General features: G+C 39.9%; 1 protein-coding gene across 3 annotated transcripts in view; it reads left to right on the forward strand.

Annotated features, from left to right (window-relative positions):
* The first annotated feature begins 14,779 nt into the window (after window positions 1-14,779).
* Window positions 14,780-27,221, forward strand: part of SUCO (SUN domain containing ossification factor) — a 90,997-nt gene continuing 78,555 nt past the window's right edge. For all 3 annotated transcript variants that reach the window (XR_006213788.1, XM_042975632.1, XM_042975631.1), the window contains exon 1: window positions 14,780-14,941. Coding sequence is in view for 2 of the 3 variants with exons in the window: in XM_042975632.1 (XP_042831566.1) it covers window positions 14,880-14,941 (62 nt within the window). In the remaining variant the exon portion in view is untranslated. The remainder of the gene's footprint in view (window positions 14,942-27,221) is intronic.

The following is a 27,221-nucleotide window of genomic DNA, read 5'->3' on the forward strand; positions in this document are numbered from 1 at the left end:
TCTCCTCTTTCTCTCTCCTTGCCCCTTGCTCTTACTCTCCCTCCACCCCTTTTATCTGGACAGGTTTTTAAGGTGGTGAGAATATTATGTTTAAGGAAATCATATCTGAGTGTGGTTCGTTGGCTTTCCTAGTTCTCTGATGACTAATTTCTTCTCTGGGAGGAAACCATTCGTCAGTCAGGCAAATTAGCTCTCCTCCAGTGCAGTGACCATCTGCTGGTCTTCGAGACGTAAGAGACTCATGAGGTGCTTTTTTCAAGATGAAGGCTGAGAATCTGTGTCGGCTCCTCTCTGGAAGGAAATAGAAGCATCTCTGCCCAGGGCGCTGCTCCTGGACAAGGAGAGAGCGGGACGAGTGTGGGGAGCTGACAGGGCAGTCAAGGCCTTCTTTACGCTGCCCCAAATTGCCTTTTCAGCCTTGTCTTCTAAAACTCCCTGACCTGTATGTAGCCTTCTCTCAAGGTAAATTGATCTTTCTTCTCTGTTCGTAAAAGGGCATGCCTCAGACCTTAGCTTGTTTGCCCTTCCCATGGCCTACAGCACCATCCCACACCTGAACCACGATTGGCACACAAGGGAGGGTCAGCTGCCCCCTGCTGCCGCCTCCTGTGTGAGAAAAATGCATCTGTCCTTTAGTGGTCCAGGCCCAGGCCCGTCCTTCCTCTGCTTCCCTTGAGGAGTTCGGGTTGTTCCATCCCTCCCTTTCTCCTCCCGACACCTATAGGAGTCAGGCAAGAATTAATCTCCATCACAAAAACACGCTGGAGGGGCGTCTGGGTGGCACAGTTGGTGGAGCATCAGACTCTTGGTTTGGGCTCAGGTCCTGATCTCGTGGGTGGTGGGTTTGAGCCCCGTGCCCAGCTCCATGCTGGCAGCACAGAGCCTGCTTGGGATTCTTTCTCTCATCCCCTCATCCCTCCTCTCTCTCTCTCTCTCTCTCTGCCCCCTCGTGTGCATGTGTGCACACTCTTTCTCTCTCTCTCAAAATAAATAAACTTAAAAAAAAGAAAACAAAAAAGAGAAAACACACTGGAGCTGAAACTGGATATGATGCTTTTGATAAAATTTACCAGGCTTTGAAAAAGCGTGTGTGTGTGTGTGTGTATGTGTGTATGTGTTTGTGTCTTAGAGAGCTAAAGGCAGATAACATGGCTGAGAGGGTGGTGAACAGAGGTGATAAACACAGAGAGGGGCGCCTGGGTGGCTCAGTCGGTTAAGTGTCTGACTTCGGTTCAGGTCATGATCCCACGGTTCGTGGGTTTGAGCCCCTCCCCTGCTTTCACTCCCCATAAATAAACATTAAAAAATTTTTTTAAAAACCACGGAGAGAATAATTAAGTGAGGTGATGAACATAAAATATCACCTTCTGGTCCTAATCACATATCCTACAGAACCCATTTCCACGAGCTTTCTCACACAGCTGTGTTAATTTTCCACTCTCTCCACTTTGGCCTTCATCCTGTAACTGTCAGTCTTATAAAGGCTAGATACACACCAAGACTTCCCAAACTCCAGTTCAATATTTAAAAAACATCTCTTCAATTTGGAGAGATCACCACCTCTCTCTCTCTCTCTTTCTCCCCAAAATGACAAAATGTCCCCTAAATTGCATTTAACCTCCTAAGTGTTGCTTTGGGCTCCTCCTGTATGCTCTTGACCAAAACAAAAAACTGAATAGTTTATAATCTCCCTTCCCTTCTCCAGCCCTTTCCTGAAAGTTCTAACTTGGTATGAAAACAATTTCAGACAGTCTCCATCTCATCCTGCAGTTTGCATGTACACCAAAACCTTTGACACAGCAAACAAAGCCTCCAAGAACCTTCACTTTCTAATCACGTATGTGCATACTCTTAGAATGTTGTAATAAAATACTCTGTAAATAAAATGTGGGCATTAAAAAAGCAATTGTGAATACCTGAGTTGGCATCTATAATAAAGGCATATTTGTGAAAGATAATGGAAAAATTGTGGACCTTGTAATACCTTTTCCAGATAAAATCTGAGAGATATGAATATATATATATATGTATATATATATATATATATACACACACATAGGCATACACATGTCAAATATATGACAATAACTAGTGTTATTTTGAGATGAAAGAATTTTGAAATAAATTGAAAGTATTAGAAATAAAACCTTCCTCCTCTTTTCTCTCAATAAATATTTAGTGTCTGGTAAGTATATATTTAATGGTGTAGGGACTAGAAAGATTAAAAAAGTGGCCTCTGCCCTGAAGTCACTTTCAATTTAATTAGGGAGATAAGGTATAATGGAATAGATTATATGAATGATAACAGACATGTAAAGATACATACATACAATTTAATGAGGCAATATGTGATTATACAGCAATAAGTGCTGGCAATTAGTGCTACAATTTTGAGGTAGACATCTCTGTGGGTTGGGTGGTCCTGGAAGGCTTCCCAGGGGAGGAGGATCTCCAGCTGTGCAGGAAAGAGAAGCACAGGGCCCTTCTGACGGAAGGAACTAAGCTAAGAAGAGGATGAAAAGACTGTATATGTTATTAAAATTTTGCATCAGTAATGGAATCTTGATCATGTTTAAAACCAGATGCTTAGAGAAAGAAAAGAAATACAGAAAAAAATTCGCTGTGGATGGTTTTGAGCAGTGGAATTATTGTTTTCTTGGTGTTTGTATTTTCCAAATTAAGTATCGCTAATTTTAAAAAATAGTGTTTAATAAAACTTGAAATAATGTATCAATTTCCTATCAGCATTTGGCTCATAAACCTTCTGACGGGAAGACAGGATTATCTCTCCTAGCTTATGCTTACAACACAGCACTGGATTATTATTTTTGTTTTTCTCACAGAAATGTGGGGGCATATTTCCATGATTAATACTTTGTTCGGCAAAGGTTAGGTAACCTTTGTATTCTGTTCCTTTTATCAAATTAGCCACTGTTCCCATTACCTTCTGTATGATAAAATTATCCGAAAACTTTGTTGTGTAAAACAATTATGCTTAAGGGTTTTGTGGGTCAGGTGTACAGAGGGCACAGGGGGATGGTTTGTCTTTGCTCCATAATGTCTGAGCCCTCAGCTGGAAGATTAAAAGGTTTGGGGTAACTTGACAGCTGGAGGCCAGAATTATCTGAAGGCTCATTCCCTCACCTCTGGCAGGAGATGATGGCTGTTGACTGGAACAGAAACTGAGGCTGTCAGTCAGAATATGTACATGTGCCCTTTCCATATCACCTGGGCTCACTTATAATATGGAGGCCATTTTTGAAGGGTGAGTGTCCAAGAAAGAGACATATCCAGGCAGAGCCGTATCTCCTTTTATGATCTTTTATGACTGAGCTTTGGAAATCACACAACCTTTCAACACATTCTATTTGTCAAAGGAGTCACAAAGCCCATGCTGCCCCTCCTCTAGTTTCAAGGGGAGGAGAGACAGACTGTCTCTTGATGGGGAAGTGACAAGGTTCCAGAAGAGCATATGGGACTGGAAAAATTTTGGTGAGAATTTTCGGACAACACAATCTACCACAGCCATTGTCACACTTTCTCTTGCAACTAGGCCAGTTGCACCCAGTGATTGCCGGAAAGGCCAGATGAGCCACAAATCTTCAGGCCCAGAGCTGTTTCAGATGGCAAGAGACCTCTTGGTTCAGTGACACCCAGTATCTGCTGCAAGTTGCTTTCCCACTAGAGAATGACATGTCCCACCTTCATCATTGAAATGGTTTGGTTTATAGATTGAGAAATACTGTTTATTTTATTAATATGCTGACCAAGACAAGAAAGTTTTGCTGAGAGAGTGACTGTCTCATTGAAGTTGACATTCTATATTGGTAAATAAAGCCATTACTTGGGTGTGAGAGGACAAAACAGACTCAACAGAAGGAGATTGGGGGAAAAAAGCAGGAGAGAAGGAATGCATGAGGGAGAGAGGACTGATGGCAAGAGCTTTTCTAGTATTTTCCATTCACCTTTACCAAGTGGGAAATCTTGGATGATAGTAGTTGGGTCTTGGTGGGCAGAAGATAGCAGAGTGACCTTCACGCAACAACAAAATGAATTCAGCCAACATAATTATCATTAGCTTCCTGCTTTGTCAATAATATACAATTTGATTTATTTTTGACTCAAGAAATACGTATTTCACACTTACTATGTGCCTATGTTAGGTCTGTGAGGAGCACGGGTGAAATAAAAAAATGATACTCTGCTCTCACAAAGTTTCCTTGTTGTGTTGAGGGAGTCAGAAGAGATCCATATATATAATACATTTCATTTTTTCACCCTAAAACGTGAATGTGAGTTGTCAATCAGAGCAGTGGTGCAGAATAGTGTTTACTGAACTTTCCTGTAGCCACACTTTTAGTACAGAACAATGGAGATGTTTTATTTAGTCTTGTGAAAATATTGTCTCAAGGAGACCAGAGGAATGTTTCAGAACAGTATTTCCTAACTCATCTGACCATAAAAGTCACCTGTTAAGTAAAGATTTCCCAGTCTCCTGAAGATTCTGATTCTGTGGATCTAGGGTGGGGTTAGGAAACTATACTTTTACAGAGGATTCTACTATAAGGAAAATATGGGAAATTGAGATTTAGGAGAAATTGCAATTGACCACGGTGGAGCAAAAGCCCAAAGAACTACTCGTGCAGGTAAAAGAAAAGAAATAGGTAATTAGCTATTAGCTAATAGTTAATTAGGTATTTTGTGCACCTTTCACAGATTAAATCTACACTGGCCACATTGCAATGTAAAAAAAGAAATTAATAAAATTAATAAAAAAGAAACTACTTTAAAATATTCTGTCCATCTATTAAGGGTTTTTTTCCCAGCAAGCATGAGTTTCTGACTGAAGAGTAGATATAGTTTATTGTAATTGTGCAGATAAATGCATCACATTAAATTTTTAGCTTATTAGTAGGTTCTGAAAAAAGGTGAAATTAGAAATATGTGATGTTTAGGGGCGCTTGACTGGCTTAGTTGGTAGAGCATCTGACTGTTGATCTCAGGGTGGTGAGTTTAAGCCCCATGTTGGGTGCAGAGATCACTTTAAAAAAAATAAAAGCGTGCAATGTTTAAGGTTAAACAAAATTATCTTAAAGGATGTAAAATTTAAATTCTACTTATAGTGATCACAAATCACTTCTTCCCCATCCTTATTCTTCAAAATAAGCATTTGTTTTTCCTTTCAAACTCCTTAGGCTGTAATTTTTCTTTCCCATTGCATCTTGGGAGATTGGACTATAACTACTGACAATCCTGATAAAGTCCAATTAGGGCTGAATGTTTCTAAGCATTCAAATACGTCAGACTTCAATATCCCATCTCACAAGTTATATAACAAGGATTGCAGGGCTCAATTCTAGACTTGGGGTTTTTTGGTTTTAGTTTTGAATGAAAGAATGCACATAAAAGCTTTAATTCTGTGTAGAAGATGCTCAAAACACTTAAATATCCCGTCTCTTGAATCATCGCCATCACGATCATGATCATCCTCGCAGTTACATTTGATTGAATGGCTCCTTTGTGCCAAGAATAATGCCAAATGCTGTGGAGGATACAGAGATGAAAGAAGATACATTTCCTGTCCCTCCAGGGGAGGACACACTAACCGTAGTGCAAGCGAGAAGATAATAATCCATGCTCCGGAAGTTCACAAAAAGGAGGGGTTGCAAAGGAGGGTTCTGCAACAGGATCAGACTTCATAGGGAAGTCTGACTTTCGAGACTGACTTTCGAGTTAGCTTACACAAAGTTTCTGTATTCTATATTCTCAACAGGTTCTTAACCTTCCCTAGAAACGTCACTGTTACCCTTCATTAATTATTTGGTGATGTGAAATGATTAATGTTTAATGCTTTCCTATGGGATGGACTTTCCCAAAGTGTTCAATTGTTTGCGTGATTTCAGTGTAAGGAACTGAAAGTTGCACAATGGAAGGAAACAGCAGAGGCTCTTTGATAGCAGTTTACCTAAAATCTCAGTCATGCAGGTCCTTTGACGGTTTCCAGACTGATACACTTTAATATCACATTCTCTCCCTGTGCAAAATGAAGGGTAAAAATGACTTGATCCATATATTCACAGTTCAAGCCCCAAAACAGGATATTGACTGAACAATTGGAGGCAAAGTAAGTGTTCCTCAACTATCCAGATAATTGCTTCACTTTATAGAATGATTAGAAAGATGATTTTAAAATAGATGTAAATAACAGAGGGAAGAAGAAAATATCAGGCAACGAAAAGATTACATATTAAACATTAAATAGGTGGTTCTGAAGGCAGGGGCAGCAAAGAAAGTTCTAGAAACTCTCTTATTCTGAAAGAGACAAGTAATCCTTAGAGAAGTGTCCATTTGCCCCACATCTCCACATTTTATTCACTTCTCACATTCTCTTCCAATTTTCAAGTCTAGTGACTGAATGGAACAACTGGAAAATGGAAACATCATAGCAGACTTGTGTCCTCTGTTCCATATATTCAGTATAGATGGACAGAATGGAAAAATATTAAAACATTTTAAAAAGGAACTTATTTCTCTATTTCTTAATTTGCAACCCCTTCCCCACTACCACCATCAACAAACACATACACCTTTAACCTCACTTCCAGTGGTACTTGGTGCTATCATTTCCCAAATTAGCTTTTTGGGGATTCTATATCACAAGTTGGGTCAGTTTTTGTCATTTCCTATTGCTAAATTAGGACTCAGTTTTCTCATGTCTTCTGTGTTGAGAATGATTATATTATTTATTGTTCAAACCAGAACACATTTGAAAGTAAAAGCTGATACTATTATTAATTATTCCAGGACTATTAATACGGGTAAACCAGGATTGTTCTTGGAAGATGAACATATGACTACTTTAGGAAGTCGTTTCCTATCTGCTTTCCAGCTTCAAAGCCTTGTTCTTCTAGTCCCTTCATCTGCTTGGCCCTGTTCTTATGGCTTTATCTGCAAACAAACAAACCTTTTCCTGTTGTTTTATGAGCGTTTTGAAAGTAAAAATAATGGCTCACTTGCATTATCTCTACCCAAGTTAATTATCTTAAACTCACTTGCACTCTGTACTTGCACCATACTTTGTTATTTTAATGTTCTTCGATGCCTTGACTTCTCTTTAAAATCATCACATGACCTAAAGTGAGGCATTTTATATGAGTTTAACAAATATCTATTTATTTGATTTGATTAGAGCTCACCATCATTGTTTATATCATACAAAATACCAAGTAAGTGTCAAGCAAAGCAAAAATAGAGGGTATATGGAGCGCCTGGGTGGCTCAGTTGGTTGAGCATCTGACATTGGCACAGGTCATGATCTCGCAGTTTGTGAGTTCAAGTCCTGCATCGGGTTTGTTGCTGTCAGTGCAGAGCCTGCTTTGGATCTTCTGCTCCCCTCTCTATTTCTGTCCCTCCCCACCCATACCCTCACACCCAAAAACAAATAAAACATTAGAAAAATTAAAAAAAAAGAAGACATATGATGATTGTTAAGATAGTTTTTAATTAGATTCTAGGATGTATTGTTCTCCATACTTGAGATAGCTTCTCATATATCTGTGAAAATTCTAGTCGTCTGTCATGGTCCACCTCAAATCTTCCTTCTCCTTCAAGTCCCTCTTATAATTTCCTCAAAAGAAAAAAAAAAGGAGTTTTCTTTTCCCCTAAAATCTTGTGACACTCACAATTTATATTATAAACAATTTATATTATACACACATATATATATATCATTGAAGCAAGAGTACCTGAAAAAATACTTCCTCTTACTGAGACACACTCTGATATTTTTTAAATTATTGTCTTTTACTTTTTAAAAAGTACTGATGGGCTTCCTAAAAATTGATTGCTTTACTCTCTAATGAATTGTGAACTACAATTTAAAATACATTGCCCTAAGGGCCCCTGGGTGGCTTAATGGATTAAGTGTCTAACTTCAGTTCAGGTCATGATCTCGCGGTCTGTGAGTTCAAGCCCCACATCCAGCTCTGTGCTGACAGCTCTCTCTGCCCCTCCCCTGCTTGCACTCTGTCTCTCTGTCTCTGTCCTCTCAAAAATAAACAGTAAAAATTTTTTTTAATTAAAACAAAAACAAAAACTTTGCCCTAGTGGAGTGCTTCCCAACCTGGGATCCATGTATACAATTCACTGGTCCATGAACTTGGGTGGAAAAATAATTACATCTTTATTTTCAGTGACTTCTTGCTGAAATTTAGAATTTCCTCTTACAAATATATAAGATAAGTAATCTTAACAGTATTAACAATATCTATAGCTTTGTCACTAATAAAAACTCACATATTTTCATATCACATTATACATATTATAGGACGCTTGAAATATCTTTTATACTCATCAGTGTTTTGGAATTATTGAAGTTACTAGACCTGCCGCCAGGTCTTGTTATTTAGCATTTTTAAAAAGCATCATTGTTGCCATGTCACAAATTTGTTTTGTAATATTTTGATAATTATATTTCACTATAATTGGTTTCATTTGTAATCTATTATTTTATTTTACATCTTTATAAGCATTCTGAAAAGGAATCCATGGGCATCACCAGAAGGTTAAGAAACCTGCTAAGGTACTGTGAATTTCCTGGAGGCAAAAACTGTTGCAGTACCTTTCACAAGAGAAAGGCTCAATAAATATTTGTTGAACACATTATTTCTCCAGGTTATTCAGGGGGTAATTTAAACCTGAAAAATTCTAGCCCCATACAAATCAAACAGTGTTATGCTAAAAAAATAACTTGGCTATTTGTAGTGGAAGAGATAGTTGGCTAGGGGCTAGTTTGTTACATAGTTGCCTCAACCTTCCCATCCTAGGGGCTTGCTATTCACAGGAATTCCAACTACAGGGCAAATTGTAATTCAGTATGAGTAGACACACGAAGTAATAGAAGTTAAAACGTATTTCTTGGGCTCCTGTAATAAAACAAAAATCGTTGTGTTTTATGTATATATAACACATGACCTCTTGCATAAGGAATTTATACACTGTTCAGAGAGACAGAACGTCATGAGAACAGAGAACACAGGTGTTTCAGGAGATGGCAAGCAGTAGACTTTGGTGAGAAGGTTGAGACACAAAAGGAAATAGTGGGGGATAAGTCTTGAACCCTCAGCTGAGTTGGATTATGGAAAGCTTCAAATGCCAGGCCAAGAAGGCAAGACTTTATTCAACAGATATTTAAGATCTAAGGGAGATTTTTGTTATCAAAACAAGGACCTGATGTAGGTAATGTTTTAGGAAGCTTCATCTGAGACGTATTCAGCAGGTACTGAAGGACACAGCAGTGAGAGCCCCCAATATGTTGTCTTCAGTTGCTGCTTTTCTCTCCCTCTTTGGAATCTTGTATTTGTAAACTCTTTTTTTTTTTTAATGTTTATTTATTATTGAGAGACAGAGACAGAGCGCAAGCGTGGGAGGGGTGGAGAAAGAGGGAGACACAGAATCTGAAGCAGGCTCCAGGCTCTGAGCTGTCAGCACAGAGCCAGACGCAGGGCTTGAACCCACAGACGGCGAGATCATGACCGAAGTCGGACACTTAACCGACTGAGCCACCCAGGCGCCCCTTGTATTTGTAAACTCTTGCTAAATACTGTACCAGAACTCCAAATGTTCAATACTAAACTACCAAACTAAACTTCCCTGCAAACCTGCAACTCCCCACTTTCCTATTTATGTGAAGACCGCACTCTGTCCTAGAAACCATCTTTGATTTCTTCCTTTCTATCACCGACTTCCTGAGTTATCCTTCCTCTGGCTGATTCCATTATTAGCCTACTGAAACTCATGTACCCTCAAAATAGACACATATTAGCCAGTGATAGAAGATTAAATTTGGGATCATAAAGTAGAATATTTTTTAAAGGGAAATGTTATATTCTGTTGCTTGCAGTATAAACAGAAGTGAACAAGCCAACATTGCAGTTTTTGATTCCTCTGTCTGTTAAGGGACTGAGTTCTCAGGCTGTCCTAGAGAAGGAGTTTATTTAGTTTATCTTCCTCCTAGTTCTACCTTTACCTCCTGAAGCGGCCACATTGTCAGTGCTTTGTTAAGATAGATTTGACAAAATAGTTTAGGCTCTCTTTAAATAAGGAGTAACTAAATAAAACAGGTATAAGGTATTTTGTGCTCATGGCTACACACACTCAAAGAAAGCAGCAACAAATGGAGTGGGGACAAACAGGGAGAAAATTCTGTACTGTATCTACATGTAGTTAACATCTTAAGTGCTGATTGCCACATTCATAGTTCTTTTCAACTGGTTTAGTCCCCCTTATTGCCTATTCGTCTTTTCTCAAATCCCTGACCTTTCTTTCACTGATTTCAAGGGGACTTTTGTCCTAACTGGCTTTCACTCTGGAAGCAGCTGATATCATTGAGCCTCACCTGTTCCTCTTAGAGATACATAGTATCTCAGCATTGAAAGAGGCAGACAGCATTTCAATTCAAAATATGCCATGGCTCCCCTATCGAATGTCACCAACTTAAACTGGACAAATATCTTTTCTCAGGGGCTTCTTAAATATGATTTACATGTGAATAATGGTAAAGGGAGATGGCCAGAGGTGTTGGCTCCTTTTCTGAGATCTGCTTGTTCTTTCTCACTATCAGCAGAGTATCTGATCTTTTATCAGGGCAGAGACTTGAGCTGTCCAGAGTTTTTCCGACCATGTTTAGGAATGAAGAACTCATGTTCATCAGGCAGTTTAGTCCTTGGTGACTTCTGGAATAATCCTAGGATCTGCCGTGCACATGCGTGGTCAGTTAGTTACAGGCTTTATTGACTTGGGAGATTCTGTTATGGCAGAGTTTCCTCAAGCTTTGCACTTTTGACTTTCTGGGCCAAATAATTTTTTGTCTTGTGCATTGTAGGATGTAGCATCTCTGATTTCTATCCGCTAGATGTGGCACTTCCTCCCTTGTAACAACCAAAAATGTCTCTAAATGTTGCCATTCCCCCACACCCACCCCAAGGGGAAAAATTGCCCCTGGTTGAGTACCCTTGTGGTATAGTTAAGAGGTGGTAGATGGTGGTTACTTAGCCCACGACTTAAAGATTACATACATGTTTTCTATATTCTTTGCCATTCTTTGGCATATGTTGTGCTTTAAATATGGTAGCATTTTTCTATACTAAATTCATTTTGTAATTCAAGTTAATTTTCTTGTTATATTTATCTATTGAGTCATAACATATTTTTTTCCTTTATTTAACAACCATGTAGAAAACATCCAGGTTTTCAAAGTTCACCTCCATGGAACTTCACTTATTCTCACTATCTGCAGTCTTAAAACAAGGACAAACTATCATAAATAGAAAGTCAGGTGAAGAACCTAATTTATGGGGAAGATGAGTTCTATTTTACTGAGGGAAATTTGCAGTTATGGTAGAATATCTAAATGTCATGTCAAGCAACTACTTGAAGAGAGGTTGGCTATAGACCTGGGAGTCAATAGTATAGCTAATAACTGGAATTATGAAGTATCCAAAAAAAGAAAAAGCTCAGAGAACTGAAGACTACGCCTTACCACAGAGCTATGGAAATGAAACAGGCAGAAAGAAAAAATAATATTTATTGATTGAAATAAAGCTAATGATTGAATAGGTGAAAGGCAACCCTACCACAGGGGTATCAATAAAGCCCAACAGTAGGAATAGGAAGAAAGAAGGAAGGAAGGAAGGAACAAAGGAAGGAAGGAAGGAAAGAAGGGGAGGAGAATTCTGTCTACCAGCTGTATATTTTAGAAGATCATTCTAGGGGGGGTGCCTGGGTGGCTCAGTTAAGCATCTGACTTCGGCTCAGGTCACAATCTCACAGTCGTGAGAGTTGGAGCCCCATTTTGGGCTCTGTGCTGACAGCTCAGAGCCTGGAGCCTGCTTCAGATTCTGTGCCTCCCTCTCTCTCTCTACCCCTCCTTTACTCACACTTTGTGTGTGTGTGTGTTTGTGTGTGTGTGTGTCTCAAAAAAAATTAATGAATAAAAACATTTAAAAAAAAGAGGAAAAAAAAAAAAAAAGAAAAGATCATTGTAGGGACCTGTGGAAAAGTAGTGGGTGGGCTTGTGGTTTGGAGAAAGGGGATTGAAAAGGTGCCTGATAACTTGCCAGCCTTGAGATAAGCATCTATTCTTTTTTTTTTTTAATGTTTATTTATTTTTGAGAGAGAGAGAGAGACAGAGCATGAACAGGGGAGCGGCAGAGAGAGAGGGAGACACAGAATCTGAGGCAGGCTCCAGGCTCTGAGCTGTCAGAACAGAGCCTTATGCAGGGCTCGAACTCACAAACCGCGAGACCATGACCTGAGCGGAAGTCGGATGCTCAACCGACTAAGCCACCCAGGCGCCCCAAGATAAGCATGTATTCTCATAGGACTTCCTTGGCTGTACTCTACTGAGGATCACCTGAAGAGCAACTGTTCCTTATCCTGAATAAAGTAATTCCTGGAACGAAAGGAAAAGGGTGCCTAACATGGTAAAGAATGTCAAATAATCCCCATCTTTCTGTTGTCCCTATCTTCTTTTTAACTTTCATATCATCATTTGCTACTGCTCTTGAGCAAATAAATGCACACCTATTGTAAGGAGAAATAGAGACGAAAGGATCTTATTGTTATATACTAAGAGTGGTATCAATAGATCATTGGAACTGCCACCTAATTATTGCCAGGAAAATTAGTTTAGGGTAAACTCCTCTGGAAGCAAATCACCATTTATAGAATTTTTTAAATACATCCAGTTGACTTATTTCGTCTCTTAGAATGGGTTAAATCATTCAGGTCCCTGGAATACAATTAACAACAATTCAACTTAAAAGGTTTATAAGGAAATTTCGTGGCTCAAATTTAAGCATCAGAAGGGCATTTTACTAAGGTGTTTCATGTTTTCCCCTACGACACATGGCAATATGTGTGGCCCATGTTTTAATAATATCTGCTTTAAGGGGCACCTCTGTGGTTCAGTCAGTTAAGCATCCGACTCTATTTCGACTCCTCTCTGTTTCTGCTCAGGTCATGATCTCACCGTTTGTGGGTTGGAGGCCTGCCTCAAGCTCGGCAGTGTCAGTGTGCAGAGCCCACTCAGAATTCTCTGTCTCCCTCTCTCTGCCCCTCCCCCTCCTCAAAATAAATAAGTAAACAAACATTAAAAAGTAATATCTGCTTCAAACATTTTTTTTTTTACACTAAACCTTATGCCATGATCCACAGCACAGACAGAGCATTTGTCTGGGTGCTTTCTGGGGAAAACAGTTTTGAGTCTTCTGACAGCCAAAACAATAAAAAGGAAAACACTACTGAGTTATACTTTTATGTCTTTATCTAATAAAAGAAGTATCCCTCAGTAGAGACTAACTTCCTGTCAGTGTCAGTCTGAAAGGAATATATCACCTGAGAGATGAAGGAACACATTAGGCCAGCGGCCAAACATCGTCTTCTCCCCTTTGCAGAAGCTAATACCTCTTCCTCTATACTCTCTGCCATGTAAGAGAAGAGAGCTACAAGAGGGTCTTGAGACGAAAGGCGGTCAAGCATTTTGAAGTTTCAGGCAGAAACCAGCTACCGAGAGATCTTTAGGGACCCCAGTGGCATAAAAATCCAGGGTGGCCACACTGCTCCCTACTAAAGATTGAGAACCAGACACTTTTTTGCTCCGCACAGTAGCAATACGCGTGTGTACGTGACCGCCTTCCTCGCTTTCGGTGAATTCCAACTCCCTCAACAGGAGCCCACGTTTTCCTTTCAGGCTCCTTCGTTGTGCACCCGAAGCACGAATCCAACAGAATGCATTACCAACCCCACCGGCCCCAAAAGAGGAATCCAGGACGGTGAAATTTCCCTGAGGCATAGAAGAAGCGAGAGACTTTCCGCCCAACCAATCAGGTGAGAGGGGATCTGGGCACACCCCTTTCTTCCTACCAATCAGCACCTAACTCGATGGGCTGGGCCCATCGACACCGGGAAAACACCTTTTAAATTTTATTAGTATAGCTTTTTTTCCCCTCCGTCATTCTAGGCCATCCCACGAACTGTGCTCAAAAGAGGAAAACTGAGTGTAACAATTCCAAAGCTGGTCATTCTGGCGGTGAGAAGTGAAACTATAGACCTCTCCATCAAAACTGTGATTCTATGAGGACTAGAGAATGGGAAAGGAGCGTTCCAGAGGACAAACTACAACTCCCAAGGCGCCTTGCGCGGACTCGGCACGCCCTGGGCGAAGGGGCGGACCAAGGCGAAAAAGACAGCTGAGGGTCACGAGGGTCCTCTCCGACTTCCTGAATGTGAGCCACTGACCGCGCGGACTTTGAGGTGGGCGGGGCGGCGGCAACACCGGCTCTCGCGCTGTGTGCCCTCCCCGCTCCGGCTGCTCCGCCTGAGACGTCGGAGGGGGCGTGGCCCGCGCGGAGGCTGGTGGGGGCGCGAGCGCCGCGGGACGTGGGTGACGCGTCTTCTTCCAGCTCAGCGGTGTGTGAGGTGGCGCGGCCCCGCCGGCGATTGGCTGTTGGGAGACGAGTACGCTGCGGCCGTTGGTCGCCGGCAGCACGGAGGGAGAGCCGGGGCGGGCGGGGGGGATATGGGGCGGCAGTGGCGGCGGCGGCGGCTGCAGGAGGCGGGCGCGGACGAGCCGGCGGCTGCGGCAGCAGCGGCGGTCCCAGGAGTCCTCCTGTGAAGCGCCCCTGTCGGCGCCGCCGTGGGCCCCTCGGAGAGGGCGGCCAGTACGCGAGCCGCTGAGGAGCCGCTCCCCGAGCGCCGCAGCCCTAAGGACTCTCGGTCCCATCCTCGCGCTCCTGCTCCGGCTCCTCCATCTTGGCCTCGGCAGTGGCGGCTGCCGGGAGGATGTGCCGCCTTCTGGCAGGGGGAAGAAGGAGGAGAAGATGAAGAAGTACCGGCGGGCCTTGGCCCTGGTCTCCTGCCTGTCTCTGTGCTCCCTGATCTGGTGAGTTGCCGCGACGATATGGGAGTTTCCCGTGAGGGGCGAGGGGAGCAGCCCGGGTCACACCCCCCCCCTCCCCCCCAATCGTCTTGGCTGTTAGGGTGCGGGTCTCCAAGGCCCTTACGGAGCGACACACGGATTACTTCGCGACTCTCCCGCTGGCCGGCCTGGCTGTGCTCTGGGAGATGTTCACGGTGTGTTTTAGAATGTGCAAAGTGGGGGAGAAAGGTGCCTGAGCAGAATGGACCACCTGAGTGCCTTTGTACTCAGTGACGGTGCCGCTGGGAGACGGTGGGGCGTTTGGGCAGTTCTCAGACAGACGCCAGGTAAGTTGCTCGGCTTTCCTGCCAGCCACTCGCCTTCGTAGTGTGAGAAGGGCAGAAAGCGTGTCGGATGTGGTGTGTTCCCGACGAGCGATTTTAAAACAACGTGATTGTCACGAGGGTGAGAGTAATGTACAAGCAGTAGTTTGGGCCGTTTCTTGCTGTCTTTGGCCTCGGGTGCACTTCGGGCTGCTGTTCTGGAAACTTTGGGGGACATTATGAAGCACTTTGTCAAGAGGTAGATGATGGAAAGCCGTTGGTTCAGTAGAGTGTCTTAGGTGTCGTGTGTACGGCAGTTTCTGCTGATGTCCCCTCGTAATGGGACGATAAGCCCTGTGTTTTGAAGGCGGGAAGGGTGCTTTGTTCCTGAAGTTTGTGGAGTTTCTGTTGATCCTTGGCGTATTGGGGCGTCTTTGAGGCGCGAAGAGCGTGTCAGTAAAAGGGTTGCTGTCATCGTACTGGGAAAAGACATTTCCCCCCTCCGACGGAATTTCTTCAGAGATGTGTGACGTTAGCTGACTGGAAAGATGCTTCTTCAGTCAGTGGTTTGCTGTTTATTATATTAAAGTCGAGATAAACTAAGTTCCTTGTGTTGTTTATTTCTGGAAAACACCAACAATGTCTTCATTTTTACCGGTGCCCAATGGATTCCAAAGTTTCTGAAGTTGGAGAGTTGTTGCTCACATCAAAAAACAAATAAGAGGAAAAGGAAAGCCCTTGCCTGGCTGAGGAATTTTGATTGGAAGGTTGATAGAAGTTTTACAGAATAAAACATTTGGCCTTTTGACTTTAATTCCAAACCCTTTTAACAGGAGCACTGTCCTTCCCTCTTTCTGCTTGTTAGTATCATGTTGGGTATGAAGAAGTGCACGCAGGAGATGAGTCCACTCACCGCATTTTAAGTTTAAATTTGCAGGTGAGATACCAAGCCCTTTTGCTCCTATCCACCTTTTCCTGGGGGCTGCTTGGTAGTGTATGGGTTATACGTCGTTTCTTTCCTCTTTGTCCTTGATTTTGCCCATCTTTATACCATGTTATTCTTCGCCAGCACTTTCTGAAAAGGCTCCTAGGACAAAGGGTATGCTTTTCATTCAAGTTTAAAAATGTATCAGTATCTGTGATTTTTTTAAATTCAAACATATTTGACATGTAGCATTGTGTAAAGGTGTACGTTTGTATATTGTCATTTGATTGCCATTGTAGTGATAGTTACTACATTTATCCTGTCCTGTAAAATGATCATTTCTTTTTTGTGGTCAGAGTAGTTAAGACCTAGTCTCAGAGTAAGTTTAATGATTGTCATACAGTATCATTGTCTACATGCACTATATCCCACACCAAATCTTCAGGACTTAGTTATCTATTAGTTGCAAGTTTGTATCCTTAAACATGATTTTTTTTTCTTCAATTTTAATGGATGGTAGAGATGAGATCAAACATTACAATGTATTTTCTAAAGTCGTTTGTGTATTTAAATTAACAATGCTTCTGTTACTTGGTGTAACTTCTGGCTGTCTTTTGTTTAGGCTTACTTAAGTATGGTTTCTCAGCTTTATTCATTAGCAGTACTGAGAATATCATGACCTGTCAGGGGGGAAAAAAATCAGTCAGCTTAGTATTGAAAGTAGTAGTCATAAAGTTCTGTAAAGTGTGTTGACTCTCACAGTGAAGAATAGATGTTGAGGGTTTCAATAAAGAGTGAAAAGTTTAAGAAACTTTAGGTTAAGAAACAATTGAGGTAGTATATTTTGAGATTAGTTTGGACTGCCAAATTTAGGGATATTTTAATTATTCTTTACTGAAGCCATTAAAAGGGCATTGAAAAGAGGACATTTAGACTTGAGATTTTCTTGGTAGGGTGATGATGCGATTGGAGAAGAGCAGTGGTACATGGTAGCGATGGGCAGAGGGTATGTTGTCTTTGAGACATAATGAAATATTGAAATTATTGCACTGATTCAACTGAAGGTCTAATTCTTGCTACCATGTGGTCTGTATGTCATTTCCCAACATCTCTATTCCCCCTTTACCAGTAATAGATATGGTAAGCCATTGTGGTGTTCAACAGATGTTTACAGAAGAGTTAAGCTCCTCTTAGTAGCCATTTTTGTCTTCTTTGTCATTCATAAATTGTCTCAAATTCTGTGATTCGTTTCGTTTTTACATTGTATCGTTTTGTAATTTATGAATGCTATGTGCTCATACTACAGTACTCTAGTTTCTAAGGTTCTCCTCCCTTCTCCAATATAACTGAATTTTGTTATCTCCTTGTTTATACTCTCACATTTTTATAGGTCTCGATTATGTCGCCCTTCTCCTTTTGTCTTTTCAGCCTGGAGTCCTAACCTTAGAGTACTTTCACACGAAAGCCATCCTTCCATCTTACCATTCATTCTGGTTGCTCTTTTTTTACTTTTGCATATATTATGTGGTTCTTTATCAAGTACTACAGAGTATTTTAGGTATAAATGCACTGTACCTGCAGTACAGAGTTATAATGATAGCTGATATTTATTGTCCTCTATCTCTGTGTCTAGTTTATGATGTGTACTTTACACATTTTAGCACATTCACTCTTCACAGCAACCCTATGAGGTAAGTATTATTGTAAACCTCATTTTTCATTTTATAGTTAAGGAAGTAGGAAAGTTAAGTAATTTGGCAAAGTTTAGGAGCTTAGATTGGAATCCAGGCAGCCTGACTCGCGGTAGAGGATCCTGACTGTTGTCAAAGGTCAGAAGGCCTGTATTCCAGGTATGGCTCCATTGCTTACTAGATATGTGTCCTTACACATTGTATGTAATTTATTTGAACCTTAATTCGTATATCCTAAAAGTAGGAAAATAATTCATTCACGCCTCATGGGATTGTTAGAAGGATGAAATGAGATCATATGTATGACAGATCTTTATAAAATAGTAAGGGTATATTATCTATATATTTCATCATAAAATATTCAACAAAGATTTTTCTCATGCTCATTATGTATCATACATTGTTATGGGCATTGAAAACCTCAAAATAGGGTAACCAACTTAATCCTGGTTTTCTCAAAGTCCTATGTCCCAGGAATTCCCTGTATGATTTCCTACTGCTGCTGTGACAAGTTGTCAAAAATTTAGTGCCTTAAAACAGCATACATTTATTATCTTACAGTTCTGGGGTTAGAAGTCCAAATTAAGTCTTTTTTTTAATATTAAAATTTTTTTTTAATGTTTATTCATTTTTGACAGAGAGAGAGAGAGAATATGAGTGGGGTAGGGGCAGAGAGAGAGGGAGACACAGAATCCAAAGCAGGCTCCAGGCTCCGAACTGTCAGCACAGAACCCGACGCGGGGCTCGAAATTATGGACTGCTAGATCATGACCTGAGCTGAGGTCAGATGCTCAACCGACTGAGCCACCCAGGCACCCCAGAAGTCCAAAATAAGGCTTAACTGGGCTTAAGTCAAGGTGTCAACAGAGTTGGTTCCTTCTTAAGTCTTTGAGATAAAGAATCTGTTTCTTGGGGCGCCTGGGTGGCTCAGTGGGTTAAGCGTCCGACTTCGGTTCAGGTCATGATCTCACTATTTGTGAGTTTGAGGCCTGTGTTGGGCTCTGTGCTGACAGCTCAGAGCCTGGAGCCTGCTTCAGATTCTGTGTCTCCCTCTCTTCTCTGTTCTTCCTCTGCTCGCAGTGTCTCTCTGTCTCTCTCTCAAAAATAAAGAATAAAAAAAATTAAAAAGAAAAGAAAAGAATCTGTTTCTTGAACCTTTTCAGCTTCCAGGGCTACCTGTGTTCTATGACTCCTTCCTCATATCATCCTAACCTCTAGCTTCAGTCCTCACATCTGTTGTGGACTGATCCTCCTGCCTCCTTTTTCAAGCATTTTTGTGATTACATTGGGCCCACCCAGACAATCCAGGATTATATCCCCATCTCAAAATCCTTAATTTAATCACATCTGCAAAGACTATTTTAGCACGTAAAGTAACATATTCAGGGATTAGGACTGGAATATCTCTGGGAGGCATCTTGCAGCCTAATATACTGGGCCTGGCAAACTGAAGATTGATCATTGTCCTATAGGGGAAAAAGATTTAATCTGTGCTTTAAGCAGTGGATATTCAAAATTTTTTTAGTGTGCCCCTCTCCCAGTGAAACCATGTGCATGCACCTTTAATATGTGCTTGAATGTTTATAAGTTACATGCGTGTGCCAGTATGATATTAGTATAATAGAATACTAATAAGTTACATAAATTAGATGTTTAAAAAAGATGAGAAAAATGAACAATCTTAATATTTTCTGTTAATAGTACTTTTTTATTCTCAAGTAATAATTTCTGGTCAGAGCGTTGTGATTGACTGACTAGATTATTTTACATTGTGATGTGGTTGAAGAATAGCTTGTACTAGTTAAGAGTCTTAGCCCTGCAATTTGTTGGCTTGTACTTGTGTAGTTATTATCGTTGCAGTCTTTGCAGGAATTTTTTTAAAGCTACTTCTCCATGTTGTGAGAGTCAGTTTAGTTAAAACTAAATAATATAATCCCTAACTGTACTTAATTGGGCACATGTAAACACCAGTGCATCACAGTGTGTTGGAAGTAAACCCCACTGTTTGTGGAACTTCTGTTTTTTCCTTAGGTTTCTGACTACATAATCCTTGCTGCTATTGATGTGTGACCAGCTGACCTTCAGAACAAGTGTGAATCCTTATATTAAACTTAGTAAATCTTGATTAATTAAAAAAACCACTATTTTATAGAACCATTTTATGTTCACAGCAAAATTGAAATTGAGTAGAAGTTACAGAGATTTCCTATATACTCTGTCCCCACCCATGCATAGCCTCTTCCATTAATCAACATCCCTTACCAGAATGGTTTATTTTATTTTATTTTATTTTATTTTATTTTATTTTACTTATTATTTTAGAGAGAGTGTGTGTGTGTGAGCAAGGGAGAGGGGCACAGGGGGAGAGAGAGAGAGAGAGAGAGAGAGAGAGAGAGAGAAAGAGAGAAAGAGGGAGAAAGAGAAAGAGAGAGAGAAAGAATCTTAAGCAGGCTCCATGCTCAGCACAGAGCAGAACACAGGGCTCGATCCCACAGCCCTGGGGGGTCATGACCTGAACCAAATTCAAGAGTCAGACACTTAACCAACTGAGCCACCTAGGCACCCCTGATTTATTTTTAAGACTAAAAAAAAAAAAAAAAAAAAAAAAATCTATTCTTGCACCCAATAGGATCTTCTTGGAGAAGTTCATATTTAGTGCTAATGAGAAAAATCTGACATTTTAACATGCATCTAACATATATAATAGTTACAAAAAATAGTTACAAAGGTCTTTAGGAACACCAAGGGTAGAATTTGTATTCTAGATATGGTTCTATCACTAGCTGTATGTCGTTGGACAAGTTATTTCTGTGAGTCTCAGTTCACCTGTAAAAATGGTTTGCGAGATGGATAGTTCAAGATGGGAGTATTTTGTTTCAGGCAGAGGGAAGATTCCTACAGTATATGTGGGGCCAGATGGGAAGGGAAGCTAGGCCAGGTTTTGGTGGGATTTGATTATTGTGTAGATGAACTTACTGTTAAACTGGCTAAGAGGATGAGCCAGTGTAGTAATTTAAACAAGAGCAGGAGGTCAGATTGATCTTTTAATTAGATCGCTGTGGAGATAGAGTAGATTGGACGTGACAGACTGTGGAGACTGGGAGCCCTAATGTGGCAGTCACACTGGAGAGACTTGATAAATATTTAAATCAAGGTTGTCTGTTTCGGTGGCTTTTTTGGACTTAGTAGAAATATTTCTGAGTGTGTCATCCAGTTTTCATAGACTTTAGAGGTGATATTTCTTGGTTTGTGATTTTCTGTACCTCTTATCTTGCTTTTTCTCTGATAATTTTGCTGGTTTCTTGCTCATTTGTTAATATGCATAAGTGAGCAGAAATACAAGAAACAAGAAAAATATATAATCAGTTTTATCATTTTTAGGATAATGATTACAAATACCCTTGAAAATCACAACTCTGTCTTTCATCTAGAGAAATTATTTTCTTGTTTTGTTTCTGTAACTTTTTTTTAAGACCATAAGTCTTTTCTGAATAAAATAATAAATATTCAAAATAAATAATAAAAACTCCCTGTTTAAATCATTTGATGACATTTTTTTTAATAGTCTTTCTTGCTTGTGACTCTAAGTAATGATACTCTATATCCTAAAGCTGCTAAGAGAATAGGTCTTAAAAGTTATCACACACACACACACACAAAATTGTAACTGTGTTTTGTGGGTGTACTTTGTGATGATCATATCACAGTCTATACAAATATTGAATCACTTACTATATTGTATACCTGAAGCAAACATAATATGATATGCCAGCTGTATCTCAATTTTTAAATAAGTCTCTCTTGTGGTAAACTTTGGGAAGTAAAGTTTATCTTTGCTCTGGGATATACATTCCAAAGAAAGTGTCTGGCACTTAAAAGAGGTATTGGGTTATTAAAAGCAGTGTCAGATCTTTTCAGACAAGTTTTTAGATGAATCCAGATTGCCTAAGGGAAAAAATCTGTGAAAGAAGATGTGACAGGGAGGCACAACACCTTTGTGTAAAACTCCAACACTTGTGTCCAATAAAAAATGGCAAATACTTTATTTATAATATCCTTTGAATTAGTTTTAAAAGAGATGGATGCATTTTATAACAACTTCTTTAGATTGTTAAATATTTGAGGATATATTGGAATGGATGCAGGTAGTTGAGTTGGCTGGCAGTGAAAACAAGCAAAAGATACACCTAACTTATCTTTGGACATTGGTTATTTCATTTTTCCATTGTTCATGAACTCCTAAATTATTCTTTCCCCTTTTTAACTGTCTGAATAGAGAAATAGGTCAATACATAGAGCTAACATTCTAGTGCACGTAATGAAAGGGGAGAGAACATTTTATAAAAAATTTTAGTGCTTTATTCTTTCAAGCCTTCTTCAAGTAGAAACATGTATGGGATACTTCAGTAGTTTATACATAACTGGAACTCTTTATTTGAAACATAATACGTTGCAGATTACACTTTAGTGCCAATTGTATGTTATTTGTTTTGTTTTTCAAGGCCATATTTTAAAGTAGTTTCAAAAAATAAAATTGTTCATGTTACAGAGAAATGAGAAATTACTTTTGAGTGTTTGCAGTATCAGAATGTTAATCCCTTGGGATAAACTTACTTCATAAATGCAAATTCTTTTGAAAGAAAGTTTGATTTTATTTTAGGACTTTATTTTGTAATGAATCATGGTTAATGGTTTTATACTTTACATAGAAGTAACTTTATACTTTACATAGAAATGTTTTATGGCTCATAGGTAATAAGCTAGTTTTGTATTTCTTGTTATAGGATATTTGTAATCTAACAGGAGAAAATATGTAAAGTGCTTAAAACAGTGGCTTGCTCATAGTAAGCACTGTTATAGGAGTTCTTATTATTCATTCTGTCTGGGTGCTTTGGTACAGTTAGAAGGGCAGAGGTGTCAGGGTTCAGAAATAGGAATCCATAAATTCATTCAAAGTGTTATTTGGTTACCAACAGTGTATATGGTGTGGTGGGGAATACTGAAGAGGCAGGAGACCTGAGCTCTGCCCTCGGGAGTTTACAAGCTGGTTGTCAAAATACACGTACATACATACATACTAGTGTAGTGGAGAGGGAATAAAACTAACTTAGACCTCAGTTGTAATACTTTTTTGCATTATTAATAGTGAGTCTTTTTTGGGTGTTTATTTCTGTTCTAAGTGTTTAATATCCACTAACTTATTTTATCCTTATTACAACTCTTTTAAGATAGACACGCCATTTTAAACATGAAGAAAGAGAGGCACAAAAAAGTTAACCAACTTGCCCAAGTTCTCACAGCTCTTAAGCAATGAGCCAAAGCCTGAGTAGGCGGAGTCTGAGCCTGTGTTTTTACCACTACACTGTGCTGCAGGTAGTCTGGTAGATGGACTTAAGTAAGTTTCTCTACCTTTTCTTTGTGTGTTAGTTTTCTTATCTGAAAATGGGCTGACTGGATTGCCTCAACTAGGAATGGACATTAGAATTATTCATGAAGCTTAAAAAAAATACACATGCCTAGGATTCTTACCTTGGGGATTCTGTCTCAGTAGGTTTGGGATATTTTTGTTCATTCCAGTCATTATTGCTAGATTAGATGAATTCCGAGATTGTTTTGTACTTTTAACATTCTGAGATATCTGATTTGAACATTTGCGAACAATACATAAAGCTGAATTGTTCGGTTGGTGCTTAAAGAAGGGAAAAATTAGGCCTGGAGTTGTCAGGAAAGACTTGAGTTGGGTTTAAGAGAATATGATGTGTGGCTTATAAACTTTGCTTCTGTCAAATGTAGGTGGTTCATGAACTGAAATAAGAAGTACTCGTGCTGCTAATATGAATTATGGTCTTTTCCGTGTGTGTGTGTGTGTGTGTGTGTGGTGGGTAGATACTACTTAATTGTCAAGGAGAAAGAGAATAAATGAGATAATGTACTTGATATAGGTGGGCATGATAGTAAGCAGACAAACCTGAGTAGAAACTAAAAGCTATATTTCGGAGATTGTGATAGGTTTTACAAGCCAACCCAAGGAGTTTGACACTAAAGATTCAGCAAGAGAAATGGAGTTCCAAGAATGGTATTTCGACATCATTGTGCTAGATATATTTCAGAGAAGAGTGAGTTGGAGGGATGAATACTGAAAACAAGCAGTTAGAGTAATTGAAGTTTGTCACAACAGGGACTTGGTAGTAAAAACGAAGAGGGTGCATTGAGCAGAATTTTTGAGAAAGTAAATCATCTGGTTTGGTGGTAGATTGGCCATTGGCAGTGCAGTTTAGTAGAAATAGCATTGGTCTAGGATTCAGAAGAGAACTGGGTTTTAGTTTGCCTCTAACAAGCTCTTGTTCTTCAGTACCCCCTTTCTGTCATCCTTAGTGTCAAGAGATAAGTTTACTGAGGCTTCTATGTGGTGAGTTCTGTGCAGGATTCTGGTGGATAATACAAAGTAGCTGCTTTCTTAGAGCATACTGTAGTTGAGAGAATAAATGCTAGGATCTCAAATTACAAATCTGTGCAATAAAATTCAAAGAGAGAAGAAAAGTTATTGATTTTTTTAAACTGGGGCAACGAGAATAATTGGACATGGTCAAAAAGAAATGGAAGAGTTGCAAAAGATTTGATAGGAGAAGGAACTGTTGAGACAGAGTGGAATAATCCAAGTGGAGACATTGTATAGGCACTTAAAAATGTAGACTTGAGTGCGGATAAGGTTTGGGCTGGAGCTGTCCTCATAGAGGGGATCATTATTGAAACAGCACAGTTGACTAAACATGGAGTTCTGCAGATACTCAGAATAAAGAAAACTGCCAAGCAAAGTAAAGCTCCTCCTTTCTCTTTAGAGCTTTACTTTGAAATGAAAGATGGAAAGAGGTTTAAGGAGGTCATTCGAGTGGTCAGCAATATAAAATGTCTCAGATAAGGCTGAAAAGCTTGAAAACTAAGAAAAGGGTCTTGTTTTCAAAAGAGGGAAGTAATTGGTAAAAGTTTATGGGAGTGAAAATAAAAGACATTTGGAGAGGTGGTAGGCGTGAGTTCTCAACGCGTTTGTTTGGCAGCCAGGGAGATAGGCTAGAGTAGTCTCATGCTTGTATGCTTCACCCCATTCTACACAGAGCCACTAGATTCATCTTACTAACACACAACTTTGATTATGTTAGTCTCTTGCTAAAACATCTTTCAAAGGCTCCCGTTTTCCTGAAGAGTAAAACATTGAAATGTTAACCCTTACATGAAAGGCCTGAAGTCTGACCCAAATCTACTTTTGTAGTTTTATTTTTCACTGTTCTTAGATAGGCTTTCTGTTATAGCGTGGCTGACCTGTTAGCTTTGTAGTAATTTCTGTGGCAACTGTCTTTGTAGTTTTGAGTTGAAAATTAAGGTAGCAAAGGTATTGTGACTTGGTTTTATAGGCTAAATACATACCCGATGAAAGTTTCTTAAAATATATCATTATCAAGTACGTTTAGTATATGATTATTTTCAGCAGCTTTGAGGACAGTTGCACTGGCTGAATTTCTAATGGTATGTTAAGATGTAAAAAGAGGACATACTATATTGTTTAATAAGTGCTATCCCATGCTGGATCCATGAAAGTACAGGCAATTTTAGTGAAACAGTCCTCTAATAGATTTTGATACATGGGATAATTAAGCTAAGAGAATACAAGACCAATCCTACATCAGAATGAAGATTAAAGATCAGAACTTTTGAAATTCAAAGGTTTGATGAGAAGCAAACATAGAGTTTTCTTCAGCTAAGCTCTATAGTTCCATGTGATATGATTGGAGATTGCTGCGGTAGCCAAATAGAATAAAAATTGGGAGGAGAAAGGGGCACACACAGTTTGACTTCTTCCTATCAGCAGGTAGACCTAGCAGAAGAGAAGCAACCTTAAAAGAACTCCCAAGCTGATAACAGATTAAGAAGAATATCTGTCTTTTAATACGTTGTAATTGAAAGAAAGTATGAGGCTTATTAAGCAAAAGCACTGGAGGCCCAGTGATCTTTTGGTCTTTTTGGATTCTGATCAAAATGGCTTCTATAATATTTACCCATTGCCCACAAGTCTCCCTGTATTTAGAATTTCAAATTTCCGGGCAGTAATGTCCAAAAACCACAATTTTCACTGTTGCCTGAAAGTTAAGTTCTACTTTCCCACCTATTTGTTTCATAGGTATCTTTCCTGGAATGCCTTTTTGGTTTGTTTGTGAAGGAGGATGTGGGCAGGGCATTACTTTAACCACACTGCCATAATTGAATGGCTGGCACTATGTTTTCATACTAGGGATTAAATACATACTTCTGTATTTAAGAAGCAATTCTTCATTGCCCAGTTCTGTTTTTTCTTTCACCATAAATTCTGTGATTACTGGGCTCTCTCCCTTTTCTAAGCTCTTATCAAAAGCTGTTCCAATCCACGGTCAAAGGAAGAGCTCAGTAGATTGCTGTGCTGAGAACAAGGCAGTAAGTTCTCTGTCCTGAGGTGCTCGGTGTCATGTGAGGAATAGAAATGTAAACAGTTAATTTCAGTTCAGGGCTGTAGAAAGTGCTCAGACAGAGATACGCCAAAGGGTTGTGGCCAAACCCTAGATTGACGAAGGCACGAACGTGTCCTAATCCAATCCCTAACTTGTTCCTGCCCCCAGAAAAGAGAATAAGAATTTAGTCAGGTTTTGGATGGTGAGGAGTGGGCGAAGGGGCTGAACAGTATTAGAAGAGGGAGCAGCATGAGCCAGAGACTTGGAAGCATGAGGCAGCATGGCATGTGTTCAAGGAACAACTACTAGTAGTTCTGTATCACTGAAGCATGATGTGGGAGGCAAGGAGTGGCAGAAAGTATGAAGCTGAAGACTTAGGCAATAGAAGAATTTTAGATATTTAAAAATAAGCAGGGAAGCTTGAATTTTGTCATGGAGAGTCAATAAAAGATCTTAAGCAGGAGAACAGTAGTCTGACAACTTAGTGTTAGGTTCTTGGCATTCTGAAGGGTTGATTTGCAGAGGTGGTAAGATCGGAGTTAGGGAACTCTGTTAGGAGGTTGCTCTAAGTAAGACATGAGGGCTTGAGCTGAAGGCAGTCATAACGGATGGAGGAATGGATTATAGAAATTTGAGGTAAAATTAACTGGGGATAGTGGAGTCAGGGTGAAGGAAAAGGAGTAGTATAGATGTTTTTCAGGTTTTTTTTTTTTTAATGTTTATTTATTTTGAGAGAGAGAGAGAGTGCACATGAGTAGGAGAGGGGCAGAGAGAGTGAGAGAATCCCAAACAAGCTCCACATTCAGCACAGAGCCTGGTGTGGGTCTCATTGCCACGACTGCAAGATCATAACCTGAGCTGAAATCAAAGGTCAGATGCTCAAGTCGA

This window comes from Panthera tigris, chromosome F3 (genome assembly GCF_018350195.1).
Source record: "Panthera tigris isolate Pti1 chromosome F3, P.tigris_Pti1_mat1.1, whole genome shotgun sequence".
Taxonomy (NCBI): Eukaryota; Metazoa; Chordata; class Mammalia; order Carnivora; family Felidae; genus Panthera; species Panthera tigris.